Source organism: Colletotrichum godetiae, assembly GCF_030913485.1.
Source record: "Colletotrichum godetiae strain CBS 193.32 chromosome Unknown BDP55scaffold_115, whole genome shotgun sequence".
In the NCBI taxonomy this organism is placed as follows: Eukaryota; Fungi; Ascomycota; class Sordariomycetes; order Glomerellales; family Glomerellaceae; genus Colletotrichum; species Colletotrichum godetiae.
Window position 1 is genome coordinate 11,754 of NW_026851363.1, and position 16,269 is coordinate 28,022.

Here is a 16,269-nt window from a genome sequence, read left to right on the forward strand (position 1 = left end):
CTCGTGTGGACAGGCCTCTGCTGCTCCACCGTCATCCCTATCCCTTTGCGTGTGTAGGTCAATACTCTTGGTCTGGTTCCTTCGCTGTCCCAGAAGTCGACCGGGACGAAAGAGTCGAAACCCGGGTGCGTGTTCAGTTGCACGTTTCCGTCCTTCCAGCCCGTCCAGGGTTCCTGGACGAGGACCACATCTATCTGAGCCTCCCAGCAGAGCTGCAGGAAAGCCGTGTGCGCCGGGGAGATCTTTCCGACGTTGCCCTGCGCAACGCGTAGCATCCGTGGGGTCGCCGCTCTCGGCTTACGTCTCCGAGTCGAGTTCGAGGTGGGTGTAGGCATTCGCGACGTTGTAGTTTGGCTTCTGTGCTGCCCGTTGGCTCCTGCTTGGCATGGGTAGCACGGGACGGTCGATGGAGGTGTTGTCGGGGGAGTCTTCGCCTTCGCCTTCGTCCGCCTCGTCTTCATCCATGCTGCTGCTGTCAGTGCTTCCGTCACCGAGGCAAACGATCGAGCTTGCGGAGGGCGTTCTCGTGCGCGCGCGCTTGGCGCCGGGTTGCTGGTTCTGGCTGGTGGAGGTAGGGACGCCTGCCGCCTCCTGGCTACTGTCGGATCGAGTAGCCTTGTACAGAGTGTCCGATGCTTTCTGGCCGGCCTTCCGGATCCGAGCCCGCTCCTTTCGACCGGGAAGGGAGACGACGCCGTTTACGGCCGAGGGCCTCGCTGGGCAGTCTGTGTGGCTGGCTTGGAAGGGGCCGCAGCAGTTGGCACATTGGGGCCTGGCCATGCAGGGTCCCGTTTCGTGTGAATCGGAAGGTCTTCCGCAGTTGCTGCAGATCGGTCGTCGTCCGCAGAACCGGTTGGAGTGGTAGCCCTGGCAGCCGGGGTCGTGTCGGATGAGCGTCCTTCGTTTCTTGACGGGCAGAGATCTGCCGCTTTGGTTGAAGAGCCTGAAGGGCGTGACCTCTGATGTGAATGATATGAGCCAAGATATTTCGTTCGTGACTGGGTTGGGCCCAAGGCGGGACGGTCGAGCAAGGACAGGCTTCTGTCCTGTCTGTGCGAAGACCTCATCTTCAACGAGTGTGGCTGGGTCCAGGACGTCCCCGCCAATGCTGTGTAGTTTTGTTGGGCATCGCGGCACAACGTAAGTGTACCACTTGATAGGCGTCTCGACCTGGTGGGCGCCGAGGCATTCCGCCAGCTTTGCCTTACTTGCAAGTAGTCTTTCCTGTATTTGCTTGTTTCGCGGCTTCAGAGAGTAACCTGTGCTGATATGGTAGACGTGGGGAAGGTCCGCTAGCCCCAGGCCAACGGCCTTACAGACGATCTGTCGTACGGCGAACGGTGCGATCTTCCGAGCGGCCGCTAAGCTTTCTTCCGGGACGCGGGCAAAGATGCGGAGGTCCTCCTTCGGCTGCGCCTGCGGCTGATCCTCGGCGGGGAGTGTGGCCTTCGGGCGGGCAGAGCTCTGGCAGCTCTGGCCGCTCCGGGTCGCCGCAGTGGTGTTGCCCGCCATCGGTGCGACGACAGCCGCCCAACTCCGGGCCGCTATTGGGCTTGTCTCGTGATTGATCAGTCTCTTGAGGGTTTGAATGACATAGGCAGTGGCTTCTTTCGCGATCTGCTTTCTAGAACCGTCAAAGCTGGCGACAACGCTGTCGACGGACCGTGCAATGGTCAGAAAGACGTCTTTCCGTGCCTCGTACTGTCTAGCTTCTTCTGCAAGGGCTGTCAAGACGGACCCTGTGGCAGATCCGCTCGGAGCAGATGCGGTAGAGGCTGCGGGCCCCTCGGCCGAGGTAGGGGCGTCGGTGGTGGCATCAAGCTGGCTTCCCGTTAGGCTGGGCCGGGTCGGCTGTGCCTCGACGTCGCGGCGTCGCTTAGCTCTTGAGGTGGGGTTCGGCTCCGGAGGTGTCCCGGAGCCTGGTTCGGGGTCGGCTTGGTCGGCCGACATCAGTCCGGTGCCCGACGGCGGCTGTGAGGCCATCGCGGATGCGGGCTCCGGCAAGGGGAGGTGAAGAGTTTTCGGCTGTTAGTAATTTGGTGGTAGGCTCACTCATTCACTAACAGCAGATGCCAAGAAAAATTAGGCGAGAGGGAAGTTGCATCACTTTCACTTTCACTTTCTGATGGGTTCCGTTGTTTTCTTCAACAGGCAACTTTCGTAGGCTTGGAGTTGTTAGTTGGTTGAGGCGCGCCTGGGCGGGGGGCACTTACGTCGAACGTGCGATATTGATGACCAAAGGCGCACCAAGCGTAAATTTAGAGGCAAGCACCGCGTTCCGCTTTCCTTCATAGACACGGTGTTTGTCGGACTCGGCTATCTTATAGCCATGCGTCCCTCTCACATAAGCCATTGCCATGTGGAGGAAACGTTGCTGGTACTCAGCTTGGCCTTTTTGATTGTCCAAACACTGTGCAGCTTCTTGCAGAGAGGGCTTGGAGAGTTCATCACCAAAAAACGCCTCAGGCCGCACGGTCCAAAGATGATGGCTTTCTTTGACTATGCTATTGACCATCACGGTCCCAGCACCGTCAAACCTGTCTGGCGCAACTATGAGCCGTAGACGCTTCAGCAAGCTCTCTTTGAATTCGCAGTCCAGCTGTTGCCACACAGATTCAAGAACCGGGAGGATCTACAATGGATTAGCTGAGATCGAGTTCCTGTGGGTGGCACGTACCCCTTCCCCCGGCGGCGCTCCATGCCTGGAGGCGTTGCCCCAGTCCAGGAGTGACTGTCCCAATTGTCGACTTTGCTCTGCGCCCATCTCGAAACCGTTTAGTCTGACGGCGGAATAGATCGGGCAGTGGAACGAACTCCAGCTGATGTGGGACGCGTCTTGCGAATCTGGGGCGGCTTATTATGCATGATTCAAATGCCATGTCTGACAAATGTGTTGGGGGCCAACCGGTTGGAGGCCAGTAAGGTGGAGCACCTAGTCATATGCGGAGTATTCCGTAGATGCAGGATGATGCTGGCAAGTAGCCCTGTCACTCCGCACTACAGCAGGCGTGATACGCAAGCAGGTTTGGGCTCATACAGGACCACACTAGTCTCTGGGTGTACGATACTTTAGGATCAGATCGACACCCGAAGTAGTGTACACGGTACTCCGTAGTGCACTTATCTCGCGCGGGTGGGCTAGCAGCACGCTAGCAAGCTCCCCGACCCGCTAAGGGTGTGGATTCAGCAGTCATAGTAGACACGCCCCGAGGTGGCGTACGAACGTCTGAACAACGACTCAGGCCGATGTGCCGCTCGAGAGGCTTCAGAGCAAGTTCTCCGTCAAGTTCTGGCGTGAGTTCGTGGTGCTGCTGCACATGAGCGCTACACTAGGCCGATCTATTGATTGCAGGTATTTGTGCGAAGGGCGCTTCCAAAATGGGCGCTTCCAAAATGGGCCGGAGTCCCTAGACTCCCTACGGCGAGATGGGTAACGTAGATTGCTGCGGCTGTCCAATGTTCTTGTACTTCAGCGTCTGACTTTTCAGGGAACCAACTTTAGGCGAGCAAAAGGCCAAGCGCTGGAGGATCATCATGGCAGATAGAACAGAGGAAGTCAGATAAGATATTGGCGTTCCAGCCCGAAACACTTGAAGTAGAGGTGTCAACCGTTGACTCATGCGTGCTGGTACTTTCGAACGCTCATTTCTGATTTTGTGGTGCCTCATATAGACAAGGACTGCGCGCTACTCAAAGGAGGGAGTGAGATGGCCAACAAAGCGCCGAGCAACGCTGCGACAGTGATCAGCGTGCTCAGCGTGCTCATTGGTGGAGGGGAAGCGCACACATCCTATTCCAATAACACAATATGCAGACGGTGGATTGTCAATACTGCGCCGTCTAGGTGTTCGATGATCCCGTACACACATCTCTTAAAGGACGACTGTCCCCGAGTTGCTCGGTCTCAATTGCTTGTTCCATCTCCGGTCACAGCTTGCCCATAGGCTAACATCTTGATCTTCGAACCATTCTGCGGAAAGTATCATATTCAGGTTCAAAGCTTGAGTGTCCCAAAGTCGCAATGAGATGCATCAGGAGGTTGACCAATATTTTTCGCTTACGTACAAGATTCTCTCGTTCTCGAGACGATGCAATCGGCCACCGAGTCTCGACCCAACAAAGCAAGAGAACCTCTAAAGATCATGCTCTACGATGTGTTCAAGATATCGACGGCCTTATATCCGAACAGACATTGCTGAGACTGTTGAAAACCAAATTTGGCACCGCATTCCGATTGATACGTGTTAGTTTTACTTTTGTGAACAGCTTGTTCGAAGTTTTCCTGCTAACTGATGACAGACGCGCTCGAAGTATTATAGACTGTTTGCGCAACAACCACTGAATAATGATGAGATCATGAGCTGTTGTTATGGGAGAACTTGGGCTGCCAGAAGAAGTGAATAAAGCTCCTATTCTTGAGAGTCTTGTAACTGATGGTCCAGTTAGTAATGTGACACACATCTTGCTGAGTGACTTTTGCCGGTGAAATTCCCCTGGGCCATGCACTTCATTGCTTCTCATTTCCGCCCGGCATTGCCAATATGCCGCGATTACGGCGTCCGCCTCCAGAATACGGCAGAGCGGATCGAAGGATTGGCAGACTGGATTCTTTAGCGCTGCTATGCTCCATGCCCTCCATCAAAGAGCTGTAGTCGCTGACATAAAGTCTGCTTCGTCTCATGTGCGTTGTCACTAATCTCAAAAGAATAAGTGAATTGCTATTCCATGGGCCATTCGTTTGCTACCTTTGCGTGTTTGCATTACAGTGGAGTGTATTCCTGGCACATATACCAGGCTTTCGGTACGACGAGGGATAGGGTGATTGAAAATAATTCCAAGCAAAGAGTCCTTGACGTGTTGGAACAGGGGCTAGGAGTGGCTGGTTTCGACACTGTCTCAAATACACCAAGCAACAGAAGGAGGATGGCCAATTCTGACCACCCCAGAAGCAATTTTGGTTTGGTTCCTTGATACTGCTTGCCTGCGGAATGGAAAACGAACCAGCTACCTGGAGCATTGATAGTTCTAAGTCACCACATGATACCTTCCTTGCTGTCCCGCCACTCGACCGATTGGTGAATTCCACTCTCCTACATGGACAAATAGTCACCTTTTCAACGAAAGGACGTCCTCTTTAGGCAGTTCGTCACTGCCAAATATTAAAAACACGGATACGAGTATCCACAACATTGCAGCAGAATCCTTGAGGTACACATCCTCGTGTAAGAGTTTAGTCGCATACGCTGGCCAGATTAGCCCCAGGCGCCATGCGAAGTGCGACATGCTGGATCGCACGCAGACACAAGGGTATCGGCTCCAGAACAGCTGCAAGACATCCCTGCCAGTAATCGGCCTCATAGTGGTAGTCGAGGCCGCGAAAGGCATGGCTGCTAATTAGGCAGACGCGACAAAGATGACGGGTCCGTACGTGTCGTTGCGATGAACATTGCTGAGCCTGCGGCAGAATTCAGCTCAGATTGCAGCTCCTCAGACTCATCATCCTCATCATAGGTCCTACGCCGCCTATCAGATCGATATGGAATTGATGGGCGCTGGTCGAGGTTCGATTTATGACGTGCAGGCAAGGACGGCTTGCGAGGTTTGGCGGGAGAGTAGTATCGATAATCTTTCTGCCCCTCATGATCACGTTGACGCAGCCGTCCGCTACCTCTCGCTGTGCGTGGTGATGCAGGGGGCGAGACGCTCAATCCTCTCCCAAGAACGGGCATCTTTGAGCTGTGAGCCTCGTCCCATAGCCATAGAGGTGCTCTATCTCGCAGGCGGCCGCCAACATACTGCAACTTCTCACGGGTGCGCTTCGATCTGGGCTCGCGAGGATCCGACTGGCCAGCTCTAGCCCATACACCTCTGAACACACCCTAAGTGCCGCCCTTGTATCTGTACCGGCAATCTGTGAAGGTGAACCACATCTCTTGCGATAACCTGGTCCTTGCGTCCCCAAGATTCGCATTCGGTCCAACGCTTGTGAAGTCCTCTTTGAAATACGCCCATCTGATACTATTTTTTTGTACCTCGCCGGCATAGTTCAGAGTGTAGCCAGCACCAATCGGCAGCACCATCCCGGGGTATGTCTCGATCTGCTGACGGGTGCCCATCTTCAGTTTCGGAAGCACCGACTGGTCCAAGGGAACTTTACAGTATTTGAAGGCGTAATAATGTTTGGATCGGCCCTCTCTAGGAGGATTTGCGGCGAAGGAAACTATGGTTAACCCCTTTACTATTGGTTTGCCTTCTACTCTTGCTTACGATTACTCGCCGTGCTTCTCTGGATCCGGGGCCTCAAAGCTCCGGTGACCATCTTGGAAGCCATAAGAGCCCTTGCCGTGCTCGATACCCTCTTGTACGTTATTAAGCAAGCTCAGAACTTGGAAATGTTTGCAGTCTTCTTCACACTATGGGATACAATCTGATGAACAGGGGTTGACTGGATTTTGCATACTCATTGGCGCTGTTCACAAGGTTCGGGCCACCACAAACTGCACGTTTATTTACACCAATGAGAGCAATTGTGAGCATCTGTGACTCACAGAGATAAGTACCACGCATGCCGTTAAGGCATTGAGATCAGATCAGTGGCTGATGTTTACTCGCTTGGCCGAATAGAATCGGGTCAGGCAGCTTATCGAAATCTTGCCAGCCACATAGCTATGTACCTTCAAGAACTTAGCATGATCGGCATAGTGGCCTCAGGGTGAATGAGAGAGTTACAAAAAACACTCACGGTTCATTGTATTGGGTGATGTCCATGTGCGAGAAGCAAATTAACTCTCGGATAAGCCTCGATTTTCCTAGAGAAGAATGCGATTTACCCGCAAAAATGCAGCATCAATATCCCGCAGCCTCGTGGGTTCTTCTTGGAATGAGGTGTCGTTAAGATAAGGGTCGGACAGCTTCATGATCGATCTAGGCGCAGGCAGAAAAGGAATCGGCACGCAGAGCGACTCAGCGTGATAGAAAAGTTGCTCAGAGCGATCGGACGCGCCAGAACTGCGAGGCGATGGCACTGGCGGCTAATCGTCGGCGTCTTGTCGCTAGCTTTAGAGTGTCAATGATCATCACCCGTGCAATACTGGTATGTAGTTATCGTATTCATGTCGCTCAAGTTAAACACCCTTCAGTCACAGACTTCAAAGTTCGACCACTGCCCCTGACCCAGAGCCTGAAGCATTAGCGCCGCATTTGCCCTCTCGTCGTAATCTTCAGCGTCGATTGCGTTGCCTTCTTCAACTGGTTCAGGCCCACTCGCTACGCGCCATCCTCCGCTCCCGCCCCGCGGGATTCTTGATTCTGAGACCGTGGCTGTCTCCAGACCGCCAGCCCAGCCCTGATTCTGCTGTGACGAACCTCCTAAGAAATCGCTTGCCCATTCTTCGGGGTTGTCTTCTACTAAATGTGAGGCCAGTGATGATCCAACATAGAGGGAGTTGAGTGGATCGACCGAGTAGTCTTCCACGAAACGCGCCATCTCATGGCCTGCTTGCCAGCTGTTGTAATGTCTGATCGCCGACGAAAGTGGTACCTCGGACTCTCCATAATGTGGATTCACCTCGGACAGTAGGAGCGACTCGGGAGGGGGCGCTCGAGATCTTATGAATAAAGATGGGGTAACCGCTCTTGTAGGCCTTGGCTGGCAGATGATAGTCGACAGATTCCCAGCGTCGTCATTTAGCGAGGCGTACCTGAGTGTCTCTTGGTCCTCCTCCCTAGAGTATGTAGAGGAAGCCAGCTGCTGGGAGAATCCCTGCTCAGGTTGAAGCAGATTTTCCAACGCGCTGCAGCAGTAGCCAGCGGAAGACCGCGTGTCTGGGGACAGGACCACCATGCATTCCACAAGAATCGATCCAAGCGCAGTCGGCTGCCTATCAACCTTCCTTTGCATTGCCTTGACGATCTTCTCACACCAAGCCACTCTGTTCTTCTTGTATTCGTCCTTGTAATGTGGTAGACCGTACACCAGTCGGCATCCCACTACACCAAGAGACCAGATGTCAACAGCCTCAGTATAGCTGGCTTGAGATCGCATGTCTGAGTAGACCTCCGGGGCGAGATATAGAGCTGTGCCACAGAAAGTCATCAGCTCGGAACTATGCCGCGATAGCCCGAAGTCGCCTAACTTAACAGAAATACTGTATTCAGATCGACTCTCAACAAGGATGTTGGCCGGCTTGATGTCTCGATGCGCAATCGGCGTCTCAAAATCATGCAAGTATGCCAAAGCCGATGAACATTGATGAACAATCATTAAGGTCTCATCATATGATATATCGTCATGATCTTCCAGAGATCCATAGGGCATGTACTCAATGTGTAGCTCATAGTGGGGTGTTGAGAATGACTCGATGAGTTTCACGATTCGTTCCTGTTCAGCTATCAGATGGATGTGACAGACAGATGATTGGCTTACGAACATGTGAGACCAGGCTCATGATGTAAGCCTCTCGCTTCCAGGTACCAGGATTAAACTGCCCGTTCTGAATTGCCTTGGGGTTAGGCGATTTCACGACGCGCTCCTCCCCCGTGCTAACATTCCAGAGATGGGTCACGACGCCGAAAGCTCCCTCGCCAAGTGTCTTTCGTAGGCTAATGTCTCCAGTACCGGGTGTCTGGGCTCCTCTGGTCGGCGGATATGAGAGACCCAAATCCTCGAGGAGGTCCTCTGTAGCCGCGGTTCCCTGACGAAACCTTCTGACACCATCGATGTACTCTGGAGACTGTATGTCATGAGGCTGAGTGACGATCTGGAAAGATACCGCCTTCGGCACCGTGATGATGATGCTTTCCATTTTCTGGGGAATATCGTGACCGCCAACGATCCATTGGAAATCCCTCCGGACGCCCTCCCCTTCCCCGTTGTATGTGATCTGAGTGCCTCTTAAAGAGTTCAAGTCCTTGATGATAGGGCGGTTGAATTCGTCAAATGTCAGGCTAAAGTGGATATTCGAAACACCTGGGAAGGGTAGCTGGATGTCGCAGTTCTTGTTTGAACCAAAAATAAGACCTTTATCTGTCCGTGGAATGTCACTGAATCCGATCAAAAGGCGTGGAAGATAATCGAGCGCCGAAAGCCCAGGATCCTGGAGTGGTTCGGTCGATTCTCTCTCGTGACGGTCGCGACGTCTGCGCCGAGTGCGGGAAGGCTGCGCAAGCTGGGGAGGCACGTAATATGGGCTCGACTCGATCGCTTCCGATGCTTTCTTGCCATGGCCGTCATGGGGAAACAAGCAGGCGATAACGTTTGCGTTTTCCATTATGAAGTTTTCAAGGTGAAGGGGAGCGTGACGAAGGGCATTAGACCAACGTCGAGAAGTGGCATCAACTTATAAATACCAGTGCGGTTGATGAGATGTTAATCGATGGAACCATAACCACACTAATGACCAATGAAGCCACTGTCCACCAAGCGATAGCGGCTAGAGCGTTTGACATGATTGGCCTGCGCGGTCCCAAGCAGCCTTCACGCAGGATACGACCCAATCCACTGTGTTCATATAAGACCTCTATGTACCGATGTGTTGACTGCCTTTACCCCACTTCCGGGCGCTATCTTGCTGCCTGAGGTTCAAACTAGCCAAGTGCCGCGTCACAAATCATCCATCACCGAAATCTTTTCATCAACAACTTCAAGGTTATGAGAGTACAGCTAATTCACGATTGACAATACAATGGCATTGCCAGAGGCAGATATGACGAGAGTATCTGCGGACGAAGTCGCTGTTATGAAAGATGCAGAACTAGCCCAGTTCATGCAGCAACATCGTCTCCCCGATGGTAACTACGATCTCCCTGTCGACGGGTGGGATGAGCTGTCCAGAGAGGACCGCAGCCTTTTCGCTGAGAGGTTGGAGTGAGTTCTTGCCAACCCGCCCTTCGCGTGCCCTCTGCGGTTTTGGCTGACAACATCACAGGGCGCAGAAACGCAGTTTAGCCCAGAGTCCTACGGCATGCTCTCGCCCACTTGATCTTGATGACCTCGATTCACGCCTACATCGAGTATCACCCAATCAAAGCTTCTCACTACGACCACAATCTGAAGAATTCGCTCGGTCGAGGTCTCCTACCCCACCATATGACCCGATGAAAGACGAAATCGAGACTTACTACGAGCTTGTTGAAACCGGCGGCCGCCCTTTATACCCGACCGACCTTGTTCAAGATATATACAGAGAGCCACACAATTACTCTGAATTACTGCGGCCTTGGCAAGAGTCTCTGACACAATTGCGCGCCGAGGGCATATTCCAGAGACAGTTGCAGAGATGGCAAAATTTCCGGAGGTGGCAAAACGACCATCGAAACTGCGAAGATGAGGACGATAGTTTCCCGGCCTATGTCGAGCGACAGAAGCTTTGGATAGAAGCAAATTATATAAAGAAACAGGGCGCCAAACGCTTAGCTGAAATCGAAGCAAATCCGTCTTGCCTAAAGTCTGGATGGGATTTAGAAAGATCGCTACGTGAGCGGCAGCGACAGCTCTGCAGGGAACACGATTGTCGAGGATTCCGCGACTACGTTGATGCGGTGAAGCGACGCCTCGCTTGTCACGGCTTTACCCAGCACTTTCACCTTGACGAAGACCCCACCAAACAGGACATGCTGACGACATGGATCGAGTACCTCAACTACGAGTATTGGTGGCTTGACAAGTACACCAGCGATATCAAACGCTTGGAGCCAGAACACGATAAGTTGTGGCAAGAGCTTGTTGAGAAGAAAGTCCTCAAACCTCACGAGACGAGAGAGTTCGTGCGGACAGACGCATCAGGGATGGAGCGCGAGAAAGAAAAGGACCAAGCCAGGAAGGCTTACGAAAGGGCAGAGTCCGAAGCGAAGCAAATATACGTGCTGACCCAGGAGGACCCGAAGCGTTTGCGTATCCCCAAAAAGAAGCGGATATCGATGATGAAATATGGCACGGAGAAGTTGCTTGCTGCAAGGCGACGATTGGAGCAGGCCCGAAGCGAATCTTTTCTCATCGTACAATTCGTTCGGGCCACATTCGGCTACGCGGGCGCTAAGAGAGATGCCGCTCGGCATCGCAATCTCGTGCAATGGGTTTTGGAACAAGTTCCTTTGATCGAGGCTGAGATAAACCCTTCCACAACGAATCACTCTGAGAGTGACGAAGGAAGGACGAAGAGAAAACTCGCAAGCGACGAAGAGCCCCCGGAAAGACGCGCCCGGAAGAGAGTGATGTTCAATCTTCGCGAGAGGAGGTCAGCCAACGCAAGACATTCAGCAACAGCCACAGAGACGCAGCCTGAACCCAGTACGGCAACGGATCAAGACACGGCCCAAAATACACAGCCCGACATTCTCACTGCTAGCAGTTTGCATAAGGAGGATAACGTCCAGGCAATGCCGCAGGGGCTCCGCCGCAGCGCGCGTATTGCGGCGCGTCGAAGCGCTTTCCGGGAAAGCTCTCAAACTTGTGAACGAAATGAGCTAGGTTGAGGCGGGATGGTTCCAGCAGTGCATTGTCGCTTGTCGGTGGCTGTGGGGAGGAAAACACGTGGCCCTTTCTGAAGTGAAACTAGAGGGTTCTATGGGATTCTGCGGGTCCCAATGCGTACTGAGGGGAGCCTGGTCACCAAGGCCATTCGACGCGCCGTCGCGAGCCATACCTTTTCACGCTCCGTCGAAATAAGCTTAATCTGATTGTCAGACCTGGATGAACGGGACGGTCCAGTGAAGCACTATGGAGGTGCGACGTCGGCGCACAGGCCAAAAGCTCACGAAGGACAGGACCGTCCGATCCATGATGTTTCTAAATACACGACATCCGCTCCGTATTATCCAATCGCCTTCGACTCACCAATCAACAACCTGCCAGACATCGGAGCGGGATGACAAGGCAATCCATCTACCACCGACCACGCTTCTGCCCAATTGTGAGTGGCAGGCGCTCGTCATCTTTTTCCACTTTGCACCGCCAACATCGCTCGACGCGCCAACAACGAAATGGCTATGCCCTGCACCAAAAAGCCGCCGTTACACCGCTGCAGGCATACATATTATGGGATGCCTCGATTGGTTCTCGCCATTTTTCCAAGAGGCATGGTCAGCATAGTCAGTACATTCTTCGCCAATCAATTAGTAGCACAGCACCCGAGCACCGTGGTCCTGTCTTGCTGACTAGTGCCAACCAGCCTGATTTTGGGTCTCATAAAAAGAAGAAGCCACCCGCAACGAGTGTTTACCCAACTTCCCTTAACCTGTCCTAACGTCTCATCACATTACAAGCACTCTCCTCTTTTCAACGTTTATCTGCTTCACTGGCTATGTCTGAACCCCAAGCCTACACGGTCAGTTGGATATGCGCCATTATGACAGAGTCTGTTGCGGCCCGGGCTTTCCTCAACGAGGAACATGCAGGCCCGCGACAAGTCGCCCAGCACGATAACAACAGCTACGTTCTGGGCAGGATCGGCAGCCACAATGTCGTCATTGCCGTCTTGCCCGATGGTGAATATGGCACGACGTCAGCGGCAACGGTAGCCAAAGACATGCTCCATAGCTTCCCGAACGTACGCATCGGGTTGATGGTCGGTATTGGAGGCGGCGCGCCTAGTCCAAAGCATGACATTCGACTCGGTGGTATTGTCGTCAGCAAACCAGGTGGCGGACATGGCGGGGTATTCCAGTACAACTTCGGCAAAACCATCCAGAATGGCTCGTTCCAGGAGACCGGGTTTTTGAACCAGCCACCAGTGCTGCTGCGAGCGGCTCTTGCCACACCCATCTGATAGCCCAACAGGAGCGGATTGTGCGACTCATCGAGTCATTCTCTGCACCCCACCCCGAGATACACCTCGAGTATGTGCCTCTGGGGTCTCTAGATGAGCACAAGGTCATAACATACGAAGAAACCCTAATGATCGTTCATCAATGCTCATCGGCTCTGGCATACCTGCATGGCTTGGAGACGCCCATCGCGCACCGAGACATCAAGCCGGCTAACATCCTTGTCGAGAGTCGTTCTAACGACAGTATCTCGGTCAAGTTGGCCGACTTCGGGCTGTCACGGCATAGTTCTGAGTTGATGACTTTCTGTGGCACATACCTCTATCTCGCCCCGGAAGTCTACTCAGACATGCGATCACACGCTGGTTATACTGAGGCTGTTGATATCTGGTCTCTTGGTGTGGTGGCATGCCGACTATTGTACGGTCTACCACGATACAAGGACGAGTACAAGCAGAACGGGCTGGCTTGGTGTGAGAAGGTCGTTACGGTGATGCAAAGGAATGTTGGTAGACAACCGACTGCGCTGGGATGGATTCTTGTGGAAAGTATGGTGGTTTTATCCTCGGAGTCGAGATGTTCAGCTAGCGATTGCTGCGACGCGTTAGGAAATCTGCTTGGATCTGAGCTGGAATCGTTTGACGGGCTGGCCTCATCTTCATACTCTGGGAAAGGAGACCAAGAGACGTTCATGTATGCTCTGCAGAGCGACGATGCCGAGGACCTGTCGACTATCATCCACCGGCCAAGGTCTACGGGAGAGGTCATCCCATCCTTATTCGTAAGATCTGGGGCGCCACAACCCGAGTCGCTTGCACTGTCCGAGGTGAACCCACAATATGGAGTCTCCAAAGGAATATCCTCGTCGGCGATGAGACAGTACTACAACTGGCAAGCGGGCCATGAAATGACCCGTTTTGTGGAAGACTATTCGGCAGACCCGTTGCACCCCCTCTACGTTGGATCGTCGTTAGCTTCACAACTAGGTCGAGGCAACTCGGAAGAATGGGAAAGCCAGTTCCTGGCGGACTCGTCACAGGAGAATCAGGACAGGGCTGAGGGTCTGCAGAGTTGCACAATACTGGAATCGAAGACCCCACGAAGCGAGAACGCAAAATGGCAAGCAGCCAGCGGACCTGGTCCAGTTGATGAAGGCAATGCAATCGACTCTGGTGAATACGACGAAAGGGAGCATGCTGCGTTGTTGCTTCAGGCTTTGGGCAAGGGGCAGTGGTAGAACAGTGGCTTGTTCAACTCAATCAGCACGAGTAACGGAATGGAAATGGTTGGGTTTACTGTCATTGACACAGCGGACCAAAAGGCACAATACTCGGTCAGGAGACTGAACCCTTAGCTACTACATGGCCGATCTATGAAACACATCTCGAGATATGATTGCATCTTTGGTCTAGCTAAGCCTGAGACAGACAATTGCCTTCCTCTAAGTTCGCCGTCGAAAATGAAATTCGCTGCGCCTAGGTTCGTTATCGTCCATGTAAGACACGTTCGAATACGAGTGCATAGAAGATCGATTTGAATTGACAGGGTGACCGGGAGTCGACTTCTTAGAGAGACGGCTATCCGGCGAGTCCTGTCGAGTCTCTGTACGTCGAAACTGCTTCGGAAAGAGTTCTCGGGCCATGCTACGAGATAGAACCAGGCCTGGAGTTTGCAGGCCAACACAGGCTCACGGAGAGGAGAGACAAGCCTGGACCCACACGTCCTAAGAGAGGGGTTAGAACACGAAGACTGCGAGATGGCTGAGGCGGCGAGGTTACTTCAGGGCATGGGGCGCAAGTTAGGCATGCGGGCTTAACAAGAGAGACTGTGATGTGTTTCGTCCAGACTTCAATGTCACTTATCATGGTCTTGTGATTTTCCCCATCATACAGCAGCCATGTTGTGATGCGTGCCTGGCACCCATGCCGCAAGTACGGTAAAGCACAATCGCCATTCCCCGGGAGAAATGCTAACGAGGGCTTTGATAGTGAATGCTCTTCGAGCAGCGGGCGCTTCGCTCTTGGCCCCGCTATCTTACCGTAAGTCACTCGAGCTCGGCTAACAGCGTCTCTATGCTTGTCGAGACGTACCGGTTGCTGGAACTAGCAGACCTTTTCGTAAATCGGGCCATAATCAAGAATCACGCCACCAGATACCAATGTCATCGCGCCGCACTACGTCGCAAACCAACAGGAAGGTGACTCACTTCATTGAGGATTTGGGGTCGCTAGGATGTGGATGTAGCCGGGGAAGGGCTCCGGCGCGGAACTCTCAACTTCCTTCCTGAGCCTGGGAAGCAGTGACAGTTGTGGCGACAGCCCTGGACTTTCAGAACCCAGGCTGGTGGTGCTGTGCTCGTTGACCCCCGGCACCCCAGGCGGCCACCGTGCCCAGATCTTAGAGTTGTGGTGCGGCCTTGGCGGGGTGTCAGGACAAGCGCTTCTCGAACCATAGACGGACAGGGATCAGTGGGGCAGGAGCTGTGACCAAGAGTAGAAACGAGGCAGGGATGAGAAATGGCGAGAAGCTCTCGCTCAATCACAATGGAGGGCGTATCGCTGTGCGTAAACTTCGGACCAACAAGTCCTGGACTCAGCGGGGTTAAGCACACACCACATATCGCCGCCAATCAAATTGTTCGCTAAATGACACTGTTAACAACAACTTCCAGACTGATCACACAGGGTCACATTGAAATACTACCGTATTCAGAATCAGGCCATTTTCTCCTCACCTCGGACAGCTGCTCTTGAGTGCAACTCGGTAGTTGGGTGCGGTGAACCACCCACACCTTTGAACACCTCTTACTATGTACTCCCGAAGACACGGCCTCGGCCGTGTCGTTGTGGAAGCGCAACTGTCCTTTGGATGTCAGTTTGTGGAAACGAAGACATACGACACAACACCAACAGACGAGCATGCTAGGCGTCCGCTATGTTGCTTGGGCTTCCGTAGTAAACCACGATCGCTCAGAGCTGCCTGAAGAAGCACGGCTTCGCGCCAACTCGGACTCGGCTCTATCGAAAGAACGATTGAACGACACGGCAGTCGGCATTATCTTCATATACCAGACTACGGCGATTCAGATGTCGGTATATCATCCCGAGATCAGCAGCGACAGGTGCATTCCTGAACAATCGTCGGAGTCGTCGACAGCAAACGAAGCATACTCCTTGGGCTCTCTATATTGAGCTGGACTACACTGATATGTTACCATGCTTCTGCATAAGCCAGCAAAACTCTCATTGCGTAGGTGAGTAAACGTCATGATAGGGCAACTGTAGAAGCTGACTGCACCTCAGAGATTTCGCCACATTCAGTCCTTGTGCAACCGGAAGATCGGTGCACAGGTTGATATCATCCGAATCCAATCGACCAGTCCTGTCAGCACGCGGAAGTTCACAATCTCATCGAAACCGGCGACTGGCCCATCGATAGTGGACGAAAGCGAGACAAATCAATCCTTCGCTTCATTCTGCGCCTACGGATCTAAACGAGCCCACCGCT

The 16,269-nt window shown here is 53.2% G+C and overlaps 5 protein-coding genes across 5 annotated transcripts; 3 read left to right on the plus strand and 2 right to left on the minus strand.

The window, feature by feature from the left end:
• Positions 1-2,142: 2,142 nt before the first annotated feature.
• On the minus strand, positions 2,143-2,956 carry BDP55DRAFT_721856 (uncharacterized protein). Its single transcript, XM_060578530.1, has 2 exons — positions 2,678-2,956; positions 2,143-2,632 (listed from the first exon to the last, which is right to left on the minus strand). The coding sequence occupies exons 1-2, from the start codon at positions 2,762-2,764 to the stop codon at positions 2,210-2,212; spliced, it is 510 nt and encodes a 169-aa protein (XP_060421621.1). The 5' UTR covers positions 2,765-2,956; the 3' UTR covers positions 2,143-2,209.
• Positions 2,957-7,135: 4,179 nt separating this feature from the next.
• On the minus strand, positions 7,136-9,269 carry BDP55DRAFT_735358 (tousled-like kinase; the record flags this gene model as incomplete). Its single annotated transcript, XM_060580308.1, has 2 exons — positions 7,136-8,380; positions 8,430-9,269. The coding sequence occupies 2 exons, from the start codon at positions 9,267-9,269 to the stop codon at positions 7,136-7,138; spliced, it is 2,085 nt and encodes a 694-aa protein (XP_060421622.1).
• A 444-nt stretch (positions 9,270-9,713) lies between these two features.
• On the plus strand, positions 9,714-11,013 carry BDP55DRAFT_517357 (uncharacterized protein; the record flags this gene model as incomplete). Its single annotated transcript, XM_060567750.1, has 2 exons — positions 9,714-9,865; positions 9,927-11,013. Coding segments are annotated over 2 exons (1,239 nt in total), but the record flags the coding sequence as incomplete, so codon positions are not given.
• Positions 11,014-12,299: 1,286 nt separating this feature from the next.
• Positions 12,300-12,764, plus strand: BDP55DRAFT_568452 (pfs domain-containing protein; the record flags this gene model as incomplete). Its single annotated transcript, XM_060570686.1, has 1 exon — positions 12,300-12,764. The coding sequence occupies one exon, from the start codon at positions 12,300-12,302 to the stop codon at positions 12,762-12,764; it is 465 nt and encodes a 154-aa protein (XP_060421624.1).
• A 17-nt stretch (positions 12,765-12,781) lies between these two features.
• Positions 12,782-13,999, plus strand: BDP55DRAFT_568449 (kinase-like domain-containing protein; the record flags this gene model as incomplete). Its single annotated transcript, XM_060570684.1, has 1 exon — positions 12,782-13,999. A coding segment is annotated over one exon (1,218 nt), but the record flags the coding sequence as incomplete, so codon positions are not given.
• Between the last annotated feature and the right edge of the window lie 2,270 nt (positions 14,000-16,269).